We start from the raw sequence: 20067 nt of genomic DNA on the forward strand, positions 1-20067 counted from the left end.
TGACCACCGCAGACGCCCACCAGCTTACGCTCGCTTTCCCGCCACGCCACGGCCGGGCTCTAGGGGGTGGGTCAGAGCGAGCGGGGCGGGGCGTCAGACGTCACATCCGGTGCGGGAAGCGCCCCTGCCGGAGCAAGCAATTGGCCAGCCCCGCGGAATGGGCGGGGCCGGGAAAGCGCGCCTTCTGGGGAGCGAGCGGGGCCCGCTTAAAGAGCGTCGCGTCACGTCCGGCGGCGGGAGAGCGGCGCGGAGGAGGTGCGGAGCGCGTCGGCCTTGGGCGGCTCTCAGAGTGCGACTTCGCGAGAGGCTGCGGCGGGGCCTCCGTAGAGAAAGCAGGAGCCTGACAGCTTCCGTCCAGGCCAGCAGCGGTGACAGCCATCCGGAGTCATGAGCGACAGCGGCGAGCAGAACTACGGCGAGCGGGTACGCGCGGGGGGGCGCGGGCGGCTGCGGTCTCCCCTTGTTCTCTCCCCAGGCCTTGCGGGCCTCTGCGGCCGGGCAGCGGGAGTCTGGCGGCGAGCGGGAGCCGGGGCGCCGGAGGGCCTGATGGACGCCGCCTCGAGTCGCCAGGGAGGCCGCCGGCGGGCCGTGGGCCTCGTACCCGCCGCGACCGGTTTTTGGGGTTTTTTTTCTTCCGTTAGGAGGTGGGGGTTGGGGAAGATTAAAAATGGCCGCGGCGTTCCCTCGGCGGTGGGGGATGGGAGCGGGATCTAATTTCGCCGTTGCGCTCCTGCAAAGCCGTGCCGCAGCCATCTTGGGCTCGCGGGCTGGGCGCGCTGCCAGAAGCACAAAATGGCGGAGCCGCCGCGGGTCCTGACGGCCCGGCCCTGCCGCCTCTCCCGGGGCTGCAGGGGAAAGCGCGGAGGAGCCACGTGGGCCTGGGAGTCGGGCGGGTGCACGGGTGGCGGAGAGCGAGCCTCTCCGGGGCCTCTGGGCACGGAAACGGCGGGGGGGCGTCGGGGGCCCCGATGCTTTGTGCTGGGGCGGTTTCTTCGTGGTCGGGGCCTGAGCTGGAGCAGAACGCAAGGTCATTAGCGTGGTTGTGCGGGATTGGGAAGGAGCGAGCGGTGGCGACAATCCACGGCGCTAGCTCTGGGCATCACGTGTTTTATTTTTTTTAAGCTTCCCCCTCCTAAGGGTGTAATTGGGTGGAGGTAGATGAGATTGTCTCTAACGGGCCTGGATTTATCCGTTCCCAGAGCTTACACAAAGCGCATGTGCTGTGGCGGTGGAGTATTATCCCAGCAAGATAGGAAGGCATTGCATGGCTTAGTGAGCGAGAGTAATTGCAGTTTGAAAACTCCGCTTAGTCCTTGTTAGTATAGTGGTAAAAAAAGAAAAGAAAACTCCCGCTTAGAAGCACCATAAAGAGCAGTTGTTTTCCGCCCCGGGACTTAACATTTTTTTCACAGAGTTTACAGGAGTAGATCATACTCTGCTTGTAGTCTGCTAAGTATGTTAGTAAACTTCTAAATGTCTTGACGGTAGGCCTCCCACATGGTAAACTCGGGACCAAGGCAGAATAGCTTGAACTGATCAGGTCTTTTAGTACTGATCAGACCTTTACCGAGATGAGCCTCTTATCCCAAGGTCATTTTAAGTCCAGTGTTACCAATTTGTGCCTTGTCATTTTAGAGCTTTTCCAAGGAAGGAAACGAGGGAGGAATTAGGCTTTGTTTTTTCCTGATAATGGAAATGGAGCCTGGGCCCGCGTTTACTACTGCACTATGAACTCAGACCCCGTTTTGTTTTAAATCCTTTCAAACTTCTCTGTATCCCATCCACACATGCCATGAGGTCTTGCCACCCAAAGTTGGCATGTAATGATAAATTAGTCTGTGTTTAGAATTAAAGCAAGTAGTTTGTTGTTTTGGGATTAAATAGGTATACATCATCATGTCCATGAAAAATTTTCAAATTAGCTTTCGTGTATATATATTGCTCCCCGAAGAAAGCGATTGAAGAATGGGTACCATTTTGAAAGAGCTGGGAAACTGTTTCCCCTGTTAATTTAAAGTGTTATTTCTATTTCTACTAACAAGATGGTTTTTGAGTATTTATTTGAGGTAGGGTCACTCCGTGTCCCTGTCTGTCCTGGGACTTGGTAAGGTAGACCAGTCCGGTCTTGACCTCAGCCACTGCCTGCCTAGCTAGTGTTACGGTTTAAGGTGTGAACCAACCACATTCGGCAGTCCTTATTTAATTGGAGAATAAAATGACTTTCTGTGTTTCTAAACTTGGAAGTTGTAGAACACAAAGAATTTTTTCATGTGCATAATTCCTGAGTTTGTGTGGCCCACGTGTACAAATGTCCAAATGCAGATTGTGAGCCACCTGGTTTGGGTGCTGGGAAGCAAACCTCCATTCTCTTTAAGAACGTGCTTTAGAGTAGGTGGTGCTCTTCAGCGCTGTTCCAATTTTTCAGCCCTATACTTACACACATACACATTTTCCTTGGTGTTTTTTGCTCTCTATTGGAATCTTCGGATAATTGGAAACACTTAGCTGAACTTAAGGCTTGCCAAAAAAGTTCAGAGACAAAAACACTGCAAGGTAAGCAGGGCAGAATGTTACAGGTTTGTAAATACTGGCTACTTGTCCTGGATCCAGATTCAGTTATAATCCTGAATTACTTAGCAAGGCTAAACATTTTCCCCCAAGGAATAAGGGGTAGTTTAAGTACTGGTTGTATAACTTGGTAAGAAAATGCTTGCCTGCCATGTAAGGCTCATACACAAACATAATGCAAGGTAGCTCAAGTCCCCTGGATTTCATTCACTGACATAACTGCAAAGTAGCTTGGCCAAATCTGATTTGTTCACCTTCCAAGTGTGAAAAATGTTTAAGGTAAATAGTCTTGGATATGCCTGGTATAACCAACCATCTTTGGAAACCTGGAAATAAGTTTCATTGTCTTCTAGGCCCATAGACACAAGCTATTTTAATGTGCACAGAATACATCTTTTAAGCTACCTGGAATGTCAGTGATTATTTGTCTTCATGTGGACACTCACTTCAGGATTCACTCAACCCCCTTTCAAAGATGTTTCTTTCCTAGGGTGTGAAATAAATTGTGCTTGGTTTGGGCACAAGTTTATTGGATGGATGTTAGCATTTTAGCTCTTTTGCAGAGTGTGTTCCTTATCCTTTGTTACTTGTAGGATTTGGGGTTTTTGGATTTTTTTTTTTTTGCCAATTTTAAAGTTGGCTTAAAAACTCATTTCTTCCAGTACTTTTATTAAAAATTGCTCATTTTGTAAAGAACCTTTTCTTTGAAGGAAAAACGGCCACTCTTTTAATATTTAAGACCCCAATAGTGTTCCTAGTATAGGGTGTGAGACTTGTGAATTTTGATCTTCTAATTAGTTTAAAATTCTTACCTCGTTGAGATTATGCATGTGAGTCCTGAGAATCTAGAATTATACAAGCCAGAAAATGTTTTTGTTGGGCTGTTTTATGACCACAGTAGCAAGAGATTAGAGTAGTTTGGAGTTAGCAGATACTCTGATAAAGCAGTATTAGTGTAGTATGTTTGGAACCTAAACAAGGAGCAGCTTCTGGATACTACTCCACCAAATTGCTTCTCAGTTTCTACTTTTTTTCCTCTTAAGCAATCCCATGATGTCTTTGTGTTTTCCTTGTGTTTATCCCCTAACTCTTAAATTCAGGTTTTTATAGCCAAAACTTCTATTTCTAAAGTAATTGTAGCCTTTACACGTAATTTTAATGAAGGGTTGAATTAAGTTTACGAAAATCACTAGTTTTTTCATCATAAGTCTCTGGTTGAATCATTTTCTTTGATTTAAATAAGAATGCTTAATGTTGTGGATATTATCAAAATAGAAAGTGATACTTCTAAGATGAAATTACAAATGGTTTTACAAGGTAAGTACTGGTTTCCTTGAAAGCTTGAAGGGGAGTTCAGAAACTGAGAGGTGTTAATGGAATTGGTCTTGTTTGTATAGCCTTTTTCCTTTTCAGTAAAGCCCCAAACCTACACAATAAACATGAATGCTTTCAAACTTAATTTGGCCAAGTCAGAGATTAGCGTTATAGTGTATGTGTCCAGCATTGTTTTGTTGATTAATATTTGGACATAGCTGTTGTTTTCTAATAAGGTATAGTGATTATTTTAGGAATGAGTACTTTTTTACATAGGTTATTGTAGGATGTGGGCCATATAGAATTAGGTGTTGTCATCATTTAGTGTTAACTTTTTGTCAGGTCAAAATTGATTACAGCAAATTCTCAAATCACTATTTTGAACTGATTTTGGAGGCTATTTTCAGGTTATTAATTGGTGTGGATTTTCATGTTTGGAGGGGCCTGGCAATAAAATTTTTGCTTAGATAGTAGATAAGAAATTTCAGACAAAAATGCATATATGTGCTTTTGATGGAAAATGTGTGATCAAAAGAAATTTAAGGGTTTGGTATTTTTGCAGGATTACAAAAAGCATCTACTTTAGATCTGGTGTAGTTATGTCCTCAGGTTCTCACCTTCAACCCTTCGGAAATTTTCTTCAGCATTTGGGAGGTGAAGGCAGGAGAATCAGGCCATCATCCTTTGGCAATAGAGTGACTTTGGCAATATAGACACTATTCTGGGCTATATGAGACCCTGTCTCCAAAAAAAGCCCTTAATCCATTTTAGTGTTGACCTTTTCTGTAACGGTGTAGTTTTTCTTTACTCATTTCATTCATTGCCAGTTATTAAACTAGTCCCCCAGTGATGTGGATTTTTTTCTAAGTATGATCCTTTTTTTAACCAAATGTATGTTGACCCAATAGTTGATCTTGTAGTTTTATGTAGTTGCTTGAGTTTAGCTGAGTTAATACAAATTGTCTAGCAGTGGTTTTGTTCTTAGTATATAGGAGAAAGATTAGAAAGTGTTAATGAATGTAGCAGTACCAAAGTGGCCTTAATGTTGAAAAAGTCCTGGTACCTACTAAAGCTTTTTTTGTCTTCTGAATCTAAGCCCTGTATCTATCTATATATAAATAACCTTTAGGGAGGCCAGGCACTAATGAAACGTGCTTGGGCATTCTGATTCCATGATTACATTTGTGCTGCCAGTAAACATTTCCCATTACATTTTAGTGATGGATCTTACAAGAAAACCAATTACTGTGACTCCCCTAAATAGCCATTCTAAAATGTCCCCAGATTAAACAAACAGTAGTTAACTCTAAAATTAGTCTGGAAATCAGGCTTTTCCTTGGAAAAGATACTTCTATACCCATGGTTGCCTATGCCAACAATAAAGACTTGTCTTTTTTATTTTTTTAGGAAATTTTTCTTTTTTCTCCCCTCTTTCAAACCAGAAGAATGTAAGAGGAAATAGACAGTAAAAGAGCATTCAGAAATATTTTAGCAGGGTAACAAGGAAAACTAGATTGTTTTACTGGGACAGTATTTTACTTAGTGTCCCAGTATTAGAATTAAACTTCACTAATCTGCTAAAGTGGGCTTTTTTAATAATTTGAGGAGGTTAGCCATAATTTTCTCATAATTTGCCACCTTTCAAGTAAGTTCTCTCCTTTGGACATCCAGAAGACTGATGTTTTGCTAATAGAGGGGAAAACTTTACAACAGAATTCTTTGGATATAACCACTGTTGGAATCAAGTTTGCTCTACTTTTCTTTATAGCTGTTGGCATGTAGTAGATAATTTTATTTAGTATCAGGATTTTAGTTCTAAATTTAGTAATTAAACTAATACAGAGTTTTCAAGGGTGGGTTGGACAGATTCAGTTGTCAGGTTTGCTGACATTGTCTAACAATGTTCTTTCAAGTAAACAGTAATGTGGAATTATGCATTTCTTGTCTAGGCAAGTCACAGTACTGTAAACGTTCAACCCAGCCTTTGTCATTGTGCAGATGAGTTGTCCATGCTTTTCTTTCTTGCACTTTTGTATTGAAATGTGTCACTTTTTGACTAGAAATGTGCTTTTGACACTTAGCATTTTCTCTTGAATACAATAAGAAGTGTGAATTGTGATTACAATTTGTAAAATTGTTTAATGAACAGTAAATGTTCAGTGTCGCACTTCACATTCATGTTAAGCATGATAAATTTATATGGAATATAGAAATGATTACCATATACCAACAGGAAACTATGTAGTTTCAGTTTTTTGAGCTGCATATTTTAGTATTTTTTAAATCCAAAACTACAAAAGGGAATTTTTTTTCTAGTTTCAGTTTTGGCACTGGATTTTATCCTGGAGTTTTAAAATATTCTTCATCCTGTTCTTTTTCTATTAAGGTTAATGTTGAAGAAGGAAAATGCGGAAGTCGTCATTTGACAAGTTTTATAAATGAGTATTTGAAGCTCAGGAATAAGTGAAGCTGAAATTTGAAAAAATAAAAGAAAGAATGCATGCTAATTATCAGACCAGAAGTCCCACTTGTAGAATATTGAGCAATTTGTGTGAAGTGGGGAAGATGAAAGAAGTCAGAATTTGAAACGGAAGAATGAAGAAAAGAAATAAAAATGAAGTTAAGATAAGAAGTAATCTGGAATCAGAAAGCACTACGCTAAGTAATTACTAGTCTGTTTATGTGTCCCTGTATATTTTGCTAAACATGCATGCATTATTTGTTTAATAGAAGAAAATATATACAGGGTAAAGAAGTGACTTCCAAGGGAATCGTTTAAATTAGGTAATTCTAATTTTTAACTGCTTAGTCAAATGATGGAAATGCAATAGTTATTTTTAAACTATTTAAGTCGAATAGCAGGAAGCAGTTGCTAATCCACTGGGGAATACTAGTTGGCCTCCCATCTTCCCTTACTTAGACTTTTCACCTATTATACTCTGCTAGTTCTGGGGCAAGAGTGAGTATGAGTTGGAACTGGTGGTCTGTTACTTAGCCACCCTTTGGACTCTTAAAATGCACTGATGATGGTTTCTGCTTTGATGCTGAACAGTGTATAGTAGAACATTTTCTACTGGAAAAATTTCAAGACTGTCACCAGCGTAGTAATGGGACTAAACCCTCAAAATCCAAGCAAAACATCTAACATGGTTGTTTTATTGTAATGAAAGGATTAGGTTTCCACATATTGGTGGAAAGCTATAACCACTTAAGTCCTAATGTTGAGATCTACATGTGCCAAATAAGGATGTTCTGTATATTCTGTTGCATGCCTGTTCCAACTGAATTATAAGGGGTTTTGCTTAAGTATGATAGAGCCTCCCTTAGATGGGTCATGCAAGTATGATAGCTAATTCAAAGCGAAGTGGTTGCTGCTACTTTGTTGCCTTTTTCCCTATCTTTAGTTCATTATAATGATCATCTTAAACATGGTTTTCTTCTAGTGTGTGTGCTACCTCAACCGAAAAGAAAACCAATGCAATTCTTTTCTGTGTTTTGACTGATTATATAGTTAGATGATTAGCATGTTAACAAGTACCCATAATCAATAGCAGACAACCAATAATTGCCTGCTCCGTGCAGAATATTAAAGGTTATCATCTTGAAATAATAACTTATTCTGAGTGTTGTCGGGTCGTTAGAGCTATTGGAGAAAATTATTTAAATGACCTTTCATGAAGGGTGCATGTGTTGTTGGTACACTTTAGCCTGTTGTCAGTGCTTTTTACTTGTGCTTCTTTCCTTGTTTCTGTATCTTGCTAGGAGAATACAGTTTTCATTTATAGCAGACAGTTTTTGTTGCTTTGTAAAACTAATTGTCAGATAATGGTGAAATAATGTCAATTTTATGTTACTACTCAAGTTTAAAGGGGATTTGAATTTCCATATGGTCCCAAGTGGATATACTTAAAGTGAAAATGTTGATGTTAGTTAGCAAAGTTTCCCATCTGTTGTTTTGTTTTCCTTTTCAGAAGGTGTCTCCTATGATCGGTGAGGGTGCTTTTAAATCCTGTTGTTGACAGGGAAAACAGGGCTGAAATGGGGGTTGGAATTTTACTTGCAATACAGGGAAGATTACTTTGCCAAAGAATCATAGAAAGATTTAACTTCTGACATTGAGTTTGTGGGGCTTAATTAAACTTACATGTATTTTTGCTTTTTAGGATTAGGGTGCCTAACACAAACTAAAAGCTGTTTAGTGCTGCATATGAACTACTGTAAGGAAAGATTTAATACTTCTGAGATGCTGCTCTCAATATAGGAGGAGCTACAGGCTGCTTGAGATTTTGTTTTTGAACTTGACCTGTTATATATTGGTTATGCATTAGTTAAAATGACTAAGATTTGAGCATTTTTGGGGGAGAATTTCTGTCATTGTTGGTGCTTTTTCGGCATTGGCCATCCACGGTATAGTTATTTTTGTAGAGTTCTCTATGGCTTTGTCACTCAGTTGTAAAGGACTTTCCTGGCTGGTTTTATAGAATTGTTAGTGCTTTAAGGTTTACGATTAGTATAGAACTTTTTATTTAGCTAATCACCGGTTTCATTTCTTCACACAAAATCCTTTATATTTTCTTCTCACCTTTATAGATATCTACATAATTGGAAGGATTTAACTAACAAAGGATTAGCTGGCAAAGTTTTTAGAGGTAGTTTTTTGTGGGTTCTTTCCCAGCCCCCCCCCCAGCTTGCCCAACAGTGCCAGTATACAGGCAAAGGGGATCTTTTGTGTTTCCACTCATTTTTAATCTTAAGAAATTGTTGCTCAAAAAGTACACGTGGGACATACCTATTAGATTTGGAGGCTGAGTTAAAAAAAAAGTCTTGGGAACTTTCCAAGACGTTTGTTGAGACACCTTAGTCTACTAGACTTTTTTTAAACATTTATTTATTATGTATGCAATATTCTGTCTGTGTGTATGCCTGCAGGCCAGAAGAAGGCACCAGACCCCATTACAGATGGTTGTGAGCCACCATGTGGTTGCTGGGAATTGAACTCAGGACCTTTGGAAGAGCAGGCAATGCTCTTAACCTCTGAGCCATCTCTCCAACCCCCTCTACTAGACTTGACTTTTAAGAAGAAACTTTCCTCATCTAATTTCCCATTCTAGAAATTTCTGTTCTCTTAGCAGAGAGATAGCTGAGGCATCCCAGTTTGGAATAAAACTTTGGTTAAAAAGAAGCAACAGTCTTTTTGAGGATTTATGTATATGGTGCTCTATCCACATGTACACCTACATGCCAGAAGTGGGCATCAGGATTATATATAGGATGTGAGCCACCATGTGGTTGTGGGAATTGAACTCAACACCTCAAAAGAGCTGCCAGTGCTCTTACCCGCTGAGCCATCTCTCCGGCTCCCAGGAACTTTTGTACCTCTTTTATTCACAGACAAATTTACCTTACAGTGATTTTTTTTTTTAATGTGCCATGTGGCAGTGATAATCTCTTCTGGCAAAATTTTTCATTTTGTTTTCGTTAAAGCTTCTAATTGTTCTGTAAGGTATTAATTTGAATAAATGCATTTTTATTAACTTTCTAGTCCCTTCTGTTTTCTCTTAAAGATGACAAAAGCTACACTATAAGGTTGTCTTTTGTTGTTGACCAAGAAGAAAGTGAGATGTAAATTGCCTTGCTGAACATTTTGCTTGAACATTAGATGCTGAAATCCAATGGCTGGTTAATTGGGGTAGTCTCTCCCCACTACGAGCAGTGAATCCTAAACTGTATTGTGGTATTAAAGGCAGCTGAGTCACACGTGCCTTATTTTAATCTATAGCTATTCCTTGGGGGATGAAGTTCTGGTAGAGAGGTAAGTTATCTGTCACATGTTAAATCACAACCATGCTTTAGTGTGTCCTTGAAGTATTTTCTAGATTATTTGGGGCCTGGAAAGCTGCTCATTCTTGCGGTTGTCTTCATCCATTTACTTGAGGTTCCTCCCTTCTATGTTGCATATAAAATGCATATTTTTGTGTCCTGAGCATTGAGGAGGAATGCTCTAAATTGTCTTCCTTATTCTGTATGTAAATCATAGTCTGGATTCTAAAATACTTGGAAGTGATTTTTGAGATTCGTGCCCTTTTAGCTTTGCTTTCTTCTTAGCTGTGGCTATATCTTAAGAACAATTGACTAGACTGTGCCTTTCATTTTTGCCTTAAAAGGTTTTGTCATAGTGAAAGCTTAGTTGTCTGGGGAATGAACACTGTCTCTTCCCATTTAATAAACAGGAGTCCATGGTATTTGCCTAGGCATCTACAGAGATTTTCCTGAGCTGAAAGTTCCTGGTTTTATCTTTGTTTTAATGTGCCTTTTACATATTATTTCTTTTTTTTCTTGGTCTCCTGTTTGATTTTGCCTTGGCTCTTGCCATTGTAGCCAAGAAAGCTGTGGATCTTTGGCACCTTTTCTGCTCTTAGCAATTTGCTGTCTTGCTTTTGTTAGTTCCTTTTGTTTGCTCTTGAGTTTTGTAAGAGGTCTCAACAGGCATTGAAAACTATCTTAGCCATTTCCTGTCCATTAGCTAGTCTTTTAGATTTTTTTTCTACCTTCCAAACTTGAAACACAAGATTATCCTAAACTATTTTATTTTTGCCCCTCATTTAAAAAATCATAACTTGAAGGGATTTTGTTTTGATTGTTGCTTGACTGGAGTAGACTAGGCTTCATAGTTAACTAAAGTTCTTTCCCACTCTTATGTAGTAATAATTCCCAAATGTAATACTTCGGTAGTTCTTTAAACAATCTGACTTTGAAACCTTTTAGGGGAGTGGAGTTAGGTAATTCTTGTGGAAGAACTAATTGATGTAAGTTGAAGCGATGAAACTATTATACCAGGTATACTCGATTCCTGCCATCACATGTTTTCTTATCTTTGAAAGAGGATTGTTCTCCTTGGCCATTTATCTCACAGAAGCTTGTTTATTTTTAAAGCTTCTTCAGAAGTATACAAATTAAAACTTTTGACATCTGCGTGTAGGAATCCCGTTCTGCTTCCAGAAGTGGAAGTGCTCACGGATCCGGGAAATCTGCACGGCACACCCCTGCAAGGTCTCGCTCCAAGGAAGATTCAAGACGTTCTAGGTCAAAGTCACGGTCCAGATCTGAATCTAGGTAAGTAAGACTATTTTGAAATCTCTTTCTATTAACCCTGCTCTGAAATTAGTGTGATTTGTTAAGCTAAAGAAAGTAAAGGATGTGTTCATTTATTGGTCTATTTAATGTTGATATTAGAAATGGGAACCAGAAGACTAAAACAATGTGGGCTTCTGGGGTCAGGGTTCAGATCTTTTGTTGACTTGAGTAGATTATGTTTAACTTTAGAACTTTGGCTGCTTATAGCACCAGTACTTCATCTATCAGTGCATTCTGGTTTTGGTGACCCCTTTATGTTTTACTTTACTCAAAAGCCACGAATTTAATTATTTTCTATGTGCATTGATGTTTTGCCTGCATGAATGTCTGTGTTAGGGTGTCAGATCTTGGAGTTACAGTTGTGAGCTGGCTACCATGTGGGTTTTGGAAGAGCAGCAAGCGCTCCTAACTACTGAGCTATCTCTCCAGCCCAAAGCTTGTTTGCTTGCTTGCTTTTTTCTTTTTTCTTTCTTTTTTTTTTTTTAGGCAGGGTTGAGATCCACCTGCCTTTGCCTCCCAAGTGCTAGGATTGAAGGCACAGGCCACCACTGCCTTAATTAAGAGATAAATATAGTGGCTTTTGTTAATTGGCCAAAATGAATAGTTGGCATAATAGGAAATACAGAAATAGAGGATAAAAGGTTAAAAAGGCATGCACAAACCAAACATGTAGTACGGTCCAGTTTTCAGAACTTTAAATATCCTTAACTTCAAATTTTTCTTAATGTTATTTTGGAAAAAATAGTGAGAGGGAGCCTTTTTTTTTTTTTTTTTGTTCTTGACTTTGCTTGCTTGGCAAAATAAAAATGATTAGATGGGGGTAATTTTTTTTATCATGAACTATGTCCTCTGTTTGGAATTTAACTCTAGAATAGAGTAATAAAGAAATTGAAAGGTTATCTATTTTTTTTCTGTTATTTTAGTCATAACCTCAAGTTCTATCTTGCAGGTCTAGATCCAGAAGAAGTTCTAGAAGGCATTATACAAGGTCACGATCGCGATCCCGCTCCCATAGACGATCTCGGAGCAGGTCTTACAGCCGAGATTATCGCAGGCGGCACAGCCACAGCCATTCTCCCATGTCCACTCGAAGGCGTCATGTTGGGAATCGGGTAAGATGGGAAAGTTTTCTGGAGTGCTATGGACTGAACCCAGGTTATTATTTATGTACACGAGGCAGATCAAACCACCGAGGTCCCATCCCAGCCTGAAGACGTTTTTGAAACATTGTACTACCTGGTCTCTTTACTTTGACGGTGGAGTTTTAGCTTCTGCTTCTAGAAATGGAAGTGTTTTTATTAGTATGTAATTTTCCTACCTAATAAGTTTGTTCTATGTAAAATTACTGGAACTTTTTTTTAAGTTCCTTAATGTTTGGCTGGAATGCTTGTAACGTTTATAAATTTATTTTACTAATGATAGCTGCTAAAGTAATTTGTTGCACTTTCTTGGGTTTCATGTGTGTTTGTCTATAATCACTTAATATGTAATATAGTTCCCCTTATCTGTTTCAATTGCTAGACATTAAGAAGAATTAATGAAAAAGCCCACAAATTTATGAAGCTTAACTGTTTGCTTCATCTTTAGTTTGAAGTCTTGGCACCATCATCCTTATCTTTTAGTAACATTACTAATGTGCTTAGTTTGCATTTAAATTTTATATGTGATTACTTAAAATACTCAAAAAAACAAAAGTTCTGTACGCAGTTGTTAACATGTGCTGCTAGTTAGGTGGGAGGTCTAACTGCAGTTGTGACACCCTTATTGTACCCACCAACACTTAATTTCCTTCTGAGATTGGTGGATTCTTCAATGCAGAACCCAAGGCAGAATTATTCCTTCTGTTCCATAGATGCATAATGCACACTCTTATTCCAGTTATTTACTCCAACCTATCCTTGCACAGCTATGCAAAATATGACATTCTTGTTAAGTATCTTTTGGTTGTTTTCCTTCTTTGATATTAATAGTGATGGTGATGCATCTACCCTACACCCACAGGATTTCTCTGTGTAGCCTTGGCTTTCACCCTGTTAGACCATGCTGAGCTGCTTCTGCCTCCCAAATGTTGGGATTCAAGGCATGCACCACCATCACCTGGCTGTTTCCATTTTGGGGATAAGCTCTCACTGTGTTGTGCCACTGTGGCTGTCCTAAAACTCAGAGTAGACCAGGTTGATCTCTAAAAATCTACTTGATTTATTTATTTTTTGCATTTGTGTATTCATGATTGAGGGGGCATGTGCCAAGGGGTACACATAGATGTCAGGACAATTGAAGGAGTTGGTTTGTGTCTAAGGAGCCCAGGAATAAGTTTCCAGTGAACAGAAGGGGAGAGTATGCCAACCAAGAATGGGCAGAGGGATATTTCCTGAGATTCAGCTATACCCCTCTTTGGCAATTCTAGCTGGTGTAATCTCACAGTTGAGATACCTGTGAGATTTTGGTCACCCTGGGTTGCATGAGCTCCAGACTAAAACAAAACAGCCTATCTTTTTTTTCCCCCTTAGAATAAATTCCCTGATGAGTATTATCTAAGCTGAGCTCCAAACCTCAAACGCAACAACAAAAAATCAGAACAGAATCTCTTAATGATCCTCCTCTCTGTTTTTAGGGTTGAATTTAATTTAGTTCCCTTATGGGATTTCCTACCCTTTGTGGTTATCACTGTATGCCACAGTGTTTTGTAAGATGCAGTGGTGCTTGATCTAATTTATCATCCTAATAATTGTTTTTTTATGTTATATTCTAGTTAGTTATCCTTACCTTGTCCACTTACCCTCTTTAAGATCTATGTAAAATTTTCAGATTTTAAAATCTGTTTGTTTTCTAGGCAAATCCTGACCCCAACTGTTGTCTTGGGGTGTTCGGATTGAGCTTGTACACCACAGAAAGAGACCTGAGAGAAGTGTTCTCTAAATACGGCCCCATTGCTGATGTGTCTATTGTGTATGACCAGCAGTCTAGACGCTCAAGAGGATTTGCCTTTGTATATTTTGAAAATGTAGATGATGCCAAGGAAGTAAGTAAATATTTACTTGTACTTCTGTTCTGACTGACCAGGCAATTTCTGGTTTTATATTATAGATTTAAGATCTAAGGCATACAACTATAGTTTTAAGTTTTTGTTCTTTGGAGGAATTAAAAAAAAATTCCGCTTGGAACATGTTGAATTCAGTGATGTTCTGAACTTGCTCTCAGCCTTACATTGCAAAAAAACAAAACAAGCAAGTGTGACTTGAGTTGGTGGTCTTAGTACTTTCTTCAGGAAGGTACTGTTTCTAGGCTAAAAGCATTTTGAAGTAAATTCCAAACACATTACTTGCTTTTTCTGTAATGCTGTGTTATAAAAAGTGAACCCTAAAGATATTTTGGCAAAGAATAATACACTGAGCTATTTTAAATTTTAAGTTTGTGCGTGTGGGTGTTTGCCTACATGAATGTCTTTGCACTATGTATGTAGTGTCTGTGAAGGCCAGCAGAGGGCACTGGATCCCCTGGAACTTGATCTACAGACAGTTGTGATGACTCCTAGTGTGGGTGTTGGGAATTGAATACAGGTCTTGAAAAGCAGCCAGTTCTGTGAACTTCAGTCTGTGCTCATTTTAGTGGGCGGAGGGGGGATATGTAACTAATATTAGATCCAGGCTGCGTTTTAGAGATGTTTGGCTCCCACAACAGGCATTTTGAATCAGAATATAAACAAGTTTGTTTTTATTTCTTCCCATACCAAATGGCCATAGGTAAAGAAGAGCATTTGGACTGTGTTCAGCAAGTATAGACATTGAAATCTGGCTTTCATAAATGGTGTGATGTAGTGTGTATAATCCCAACTCTTAGGATGTTAGAGACCAATGGATTAGCTAAGTTCCCCTAAATTTGTATGTAGTTGTAATAAATATGTTGTGGGTCAGCTGCTATGGTGTTTATCCTTTTTTATTTTTATGACTACTTTTAGAAAGCGAATTTGTAGTAGAGGGAGTAACCCATTTAATTTAGGTGTTTTTTTATGGCCAAACTTCTATAAAAATATTAGGAAACCTGATGGAAAGTCCCTTTAGTCTTCATTAAATAGCTGTAAGATAATTAAGAGACAATTATTCAGGATGTATGTAACAATTTATTTCTTTTTAAGGCTAAAGAACGTGCCAATGGAATGGAGCTTGATGGACGTCGAATTAGGGTCGATTTCTCTATCACAAAAAGGCCCCATACCCCAACACCAGGAATTTACATGGGGAGACCTACTTAGTAAGTTTACCTTCTTTATATGTGTATATGTGTGGTTGGGTACTTGAATGTTCTAGAGGCACATGTTGGCTGTCTTCCTCCGTCTTTTCCCCCATCAATCTCTTTATCTTTTTAGAAGAAATTCCTTTAAAAAATATTGTGTACCTGCACAGCCACATGCAAGTAAGATTTAGAGGACACCTTTGTGGCATCTATTCCTTTCTTAGACTTTTACATGGGTTCTGGAGATTATCTCAGTTGACAGGCTGTAAGCTCCATTACCTAGCACTTGGCTGTTAATGTCTCCAACTCCTCCACGGATCTCTCTCTACCGTTTTTATGCCCCCTCCTCCCCTTCAGTGTACTCAGACCAGTTAGTACACTCATGCTTCATGGGTGTTAGCCATGTGCTGCGTCGTTATGGTCATCCTACCATTGTCACACTACTTAAACCAACTTCTCCAGCTGTATCTAGTTCCTTGAGTTAGGGGTGGGTGCTAGAATGTTTACTGGTGCAGGTAACTGCTGTTCACTCATGAGTTGAGTCATGTTCAAGCTGTACCATTGTACATCTTCCTAATCTATGACTTCAGAATCTTTCTGTCCCTGGTGTTTGAACCTGGAGGGGGGGGTTGGTTGGTACTGATGTTCCATTTAGTATACATTTTAATCAGTTGTGAATGTTTATCAGTTGCTGTCTAGTGCTTCTCTACAAAGACTGGGTTCTGATTTTTGGGTATCATTTTAGACTTTGAGACAGTGTATCAATCCAGAGGTTGCTAACTAGCTACAGAGAGTCTCTGGCCTTTCTATCACCATACTTTGGATGATGAGGGGGCCTATTTAAGACCTCATACCTATAATGTATTGAGCCATCTCAGAAACCTCTAAATAAAATTATTATAACAAATGGGGGGGGTCCGTTGGCAGATGTTAAAAGACATCTTCCTGTGTTCTCTCCATCTTTATGTGAGTTGTGTTGTGTTTTCACCCAGTTAATATTTTGTATGTATATGAGCGTTTGGGTGAGCTCATAGACAGGTGGCATATATGGAGGACAGAGCAACCTTTGTGTTCATTCCCTCACCTTTCATATTGCTTTAAAGTGGGTTTATGTTCACTGCTCCAGCCTATCTGGCTTTGAACTTCTGGAAATTTCTGCTTGTACATACCATCTAGCCTTAGAAACAGGCACCTGGCGTGGAATTTGAGGTGAGTACTTAGGTAGTCCTGTTCATAAGCGTTTTACTCACTGAGTCTAAAAAAAAAAAGAAAGATTAAAGGAAAAACCTTTTAAAGGCAGGTTCTCAGCCCAGCAGTGGTGGCAAAAATGCCTTTAATCACAGCATTTGGAAGGCAGGGCATCTCTGAATTCATCAAGAACAGCCAGGACTACACAGAGAATCCCTGTCCCCCAATTCCCCCACCACCACCACCAAATCCCTCACCTCCAAGAAAAAAGAAAAAGCAGGATATCACCAGAAAGCCTTGGCTGGCATCAATCTCACAGACTTCTGCCTCTTTGGTGCTAGAATTAAAGATGTGTGCCAATATGCCTAACAGTTTTATAGAAAGTCGTTGGATTTTTGTGCCTCTAAAACCAGAAGGTTACATACATAAGGATATACATATCTGAAACAAGGAAAAAGAAAACATGGATAATACTGATAAGAACTGTATAGAAAAAATTTTAAGTAATGATACTTAAAAGAGGTTTGTTATCAGGATCAAATTTTAATAGCAAAAGTTGTGGCCAACGAATGAGGATGATGAATTATTAAAAGCTATGTTGTTCACAGTGGCAGCTCACGCCGCCGCGATTATTATGACAGAGGATATGATCGGGGTTATGATGACCGGGACTATTACAGCAGGTCATACAGGTAAGCTGTGTAGGAGTTCATTCACACTTCATTTACAGCAGCACAAAACAGCTAAAATTTTAAAATGTAAGAAATAGCTGCAATTTAAACCAAAACTTTAGACATTTGTCTAATTTGCTGTGTAGTTGGATGCTTGCCTAATTGTTAAATACAAATGAGACATTAAACTTGGTGTGCTAATACAAAGATGAAACTTGACTTTATACACGTATGGAGGTCAATCTTTGGCTTTTACTTGGGTTCTGGGTATTTAATTCAGATGGTAAAGTATCAAGGCAACAGCAACAAGTAATTCTAAAAGCCTTTAGCAGAAACTTCTGTTTAACTATAGACCGTGTGTTTAATTTTTTCTGTGGAACTAAGTCTTTAATATTTGATGTCCAGAATTTTAACAAAATGGCATTTTTCCCTTTTAAGCATTAGTGTGTTAAGTAGCACTTGGGACTGAGAAGTCTTTATTGAGAGCAACTGTGCCATTCAGGAAGAACTCTTTAACACATTAACTACAAAACAGGGTTTTGTCCATTCTTGTTGCAATTGTTTTAACTAAAAACAATTTTCTGTTTTTATAGAGGAGGTGGTGGAGGAGGAGGCGGATGGAGAGCTGCTCAAGACAGGGATCAAATTTACAGGTGTGTAAATTTCTGTTAAAGTCTGAGTAACAAAATACTTGTAAAATGTTTGCCTGATACTTAAGCGCAACTGTTCTCTAAGTGACACCGTGAAGATTGCGTTTTGTTTTGACTAGAGACGGGATTTCTGTAACCTGGAACTTGGAGATTCTGCTTTTGCCTCCCAAGTTCTGAGATTTAAGGCATGCCTTACCGTGTCTGGCCTTGCTTTTTGTTTTGTTTTTATTTAAATTAATTTATATGTGTATTTAGCCAGTGTTTTGGAGTTTTGTTTTGTTTGAAACAGGGTTTCTCTGCAGTCCTGGCTGTCTTGGAACTAGCTCTTGTAGACTAGGCTGGCCTTGAACTCAAAGAGATTCACCTGCCTCTGCCTCTGCCTCCTGAATGCTGGGATTAAAGGTGTATGCCACCACCTTTAATGCATCTGCATTTTTATGTCTACCACATGCATACTTTGTTTCTTTGGAGACAAGATGGCCTCACATTTTGAGCCACCATGTGGGTGCTAGGAATTGAACCTGAGTTCTCTGCAAGAGTAGTGAATGCTCATAACGTTAGCCATCTATCTCTCTGGCCATATGATTTGGTTTTTTTAAAGTTCATAATAGTTCTCAATGGACAATGTAAAGGGTTCATGGAAATTAAAAATTGAGCTTTAAGATACTTTTAGCGTAATACACTACACTTGAAGGTTTATTGGAACCTCCCAGCTTGAGAACCAACCAGCAAAAGTTTGGCCTCATGTTATTAGCCCATCTATTACCTAGATGTAGATATACACAGTCTTTATTTATTTACAGAAGGCGGTCACCTTCTCCTTACTACAGCCGTGGAGGATACAGGTCACGTTCCAGATCGCGATCATACTCACCTCGTAAGTTACCTTGATTAGTTTTATTCATCTCTTATAATGTGATTTGTAACTGTTTTATAAATTGGAAGTCCACGTGGTTCTGTCCTCATTGGTCATAGTTTAATCTGTGACAGCTAGATGATAAATATGGATGTGTATACATCTAATGTTTGAATAAATTTCTTATTCATGTGAGAGACTTGATTCCCAAACATTGACAGAGGTTTTGTTTTCTTTCCAGGTCGCTATTAAAGCATGAAGTTGAAGACTTTCTGAAACCTGCCATAGAGCTGGGATATTGTTTGTGGACAATATTTTCTATTGTCTCCTGTTTAAAAAGTGAACAGTGCCTAGTGAAGTTAGGTGACTTTTACACCTTTTATGATGACTACTTTTGGTGGAGTTGAAATGCTGTTTTCATTCTGCATTTGTGTAGTTCGGTGCTTTGTTCAAAGTTAAGTGTTTTCAGAAAAGTATGTTTTGCATGTATTTTTTTACAGTCCAAATTTTGACTGCTGAGAAGTTTCTATTGTACAAAACTTCATTTAAAAGGTTTTTCTACTGAATCCAGGGTATTCTGAAGATCGAAGCCTGTGTGTAAAATGCTACCAAATGGCAAAAAGCAACAATAAACAAGTTTGATTTTTACTTTTCTTTCTAAATATCAATGCTTAACCATTTTTAAGTTTCCAGTAAAATATTTTAAAATAAAGATACTCGTTTTCTTTCGGGAGTCCATGAAACTTGCCATATTCAATATACTTGCAATTAAGTGTAAAAATACGCTGTAACTCTGTGCTGCTAGTATTAGAACAAAAATCTTTCCATACAGCAAATGCTTAATGCTTACATTAATGTGGATTTGTCAGCCTTTATGTAATCTGTATTATATAGAGCAGGGAATAAGAGCTTCAGATACATGTCTTTAAAAGGCTGTTTGTTACAAAAGAGATGATGGTATTTCAACTAATTATCAACAAGTGACGACAATACATTCCACCACAAATGTACTTTTGTTCTTCTAGCTTAGACTATATGAAAATACTGGGTGCTTCAAAGTTTGGAATGAGAGAAGGGATCACCACACCTGTGTCATGGATGAACTGATGAAGACTGCCTGTTCATTTTTTAAATATTATTTTCAGGTCCTTTGCTTACCAGAGGAGGCCCAATTCACTCAAATGTTTTGAGAACTGTTTAAATAAAGGCAAAGAGAAAAATTGCTAATGCAACTTGGTTTACAAAGAAGTGTTGGCTTTCTTTTTAACTTTATTGTAACTAAAGTCTTATGGTTTATTTAGTGCTTAGTGCAATATTGTTTTTTTCTTCAAGATACCATACTGTGTGCTGTTTTGGAAAAATGTATTTCTCAAATATATTAGCCAAGTCGATACTGCAGTGAAGATTCCTCTTTGGGGCTGAGGTTGTATTAAATAACTATCTATTTTTCTTT

The 20067-nt window shown here is 38.9% G+C and overlaps 1 protein-coding gene across 4 annotated transcripts; it reads left to right on the top strand.

The window, feature by feature from the left end:
• Nucleotides 1-213: 213 nt before the first annotated feature.
• On the top strand, nucleotides 214-19846 carry Tra2b (transformer 2 beta homolog). Of its 4 annotated transcripts, none has more exons than XM_075968057.1 (10): nucleotides 215-423; nucleotides 6269-6666; nucleotides 10862-10995; nucleotides 11966-12128; nucleotides 13850-14038; nucleotides 15152-15267; nucleotides 17046-17129; nucleotides 17702-17761; nucleotides 18562-18635; nucleotides 18856-19846. In XM_075968057.1, exons 4-10 carry the CDS (start codon nucleotides 12096-12098, stop codon nucleotides 18864-18866), a joined length of 567 nt encoding a protein of 188 aa, XP_075824172.1. In that variant the 5' UTR covers nucleotides 215-423; nucleotides 6269-6666; nucleotides 10862-10995; nucleotides 11966-12095; the 3' UTR covers nucleotides 18867-19846. The 4 variants fall into 4 exon arrangements, with proteins under 4 accessions (XP_075824156.1, XP_075824162.1, XP_075824172.1 ...); XM_075968050.1 differs by having other exon boundaries at nucleotides 6269-6544; XM_075968041.1 differs by lacking the exon at nucleotides 6269-6666 and having other exon boundaries at nucleotides 214-423.
• Nucleotides 19847-20067: the final 221 nt, after the last annotated feature.

The sequence above is a fragment of the Microtus pennsylvanicus genome, chromosome 1 (assembly GCF_037038515.1).
Source record: "Microtus pennsylvanicus isolate mMicPen1 chromosome 1, mMicPen1.hap1, whole genome shotgun sequence".
Lineage (NCBI taxonomy): Eukaryota > Metazoa > Chordata > Mammalia > Rodentia > Cricetidae > Microtus > Microtus pennsylvanicus.

Coding starts and splice junctions, on each gene's coding strand:
- Tra2b (XM_075968041.1), top strand. CDS start 388: ATGAGCGACAGCGGCGAGCAGAACTACGGCGAGCGG. Junction 424..10,861: donor AGCAGAACTACGGCGAGCGG/GTACGCGCGGGG, acceptor ATCTGCGTGTAG/GAATCCCGTTCTGCTTCCAG. Junction 12,129..13,849: donor GGCGTCATGTTGGGAATCGG/GTAAGATGGGAA, acceptor TTTGTTTTCTAG/GCAAATCCTGACCCCAACTG.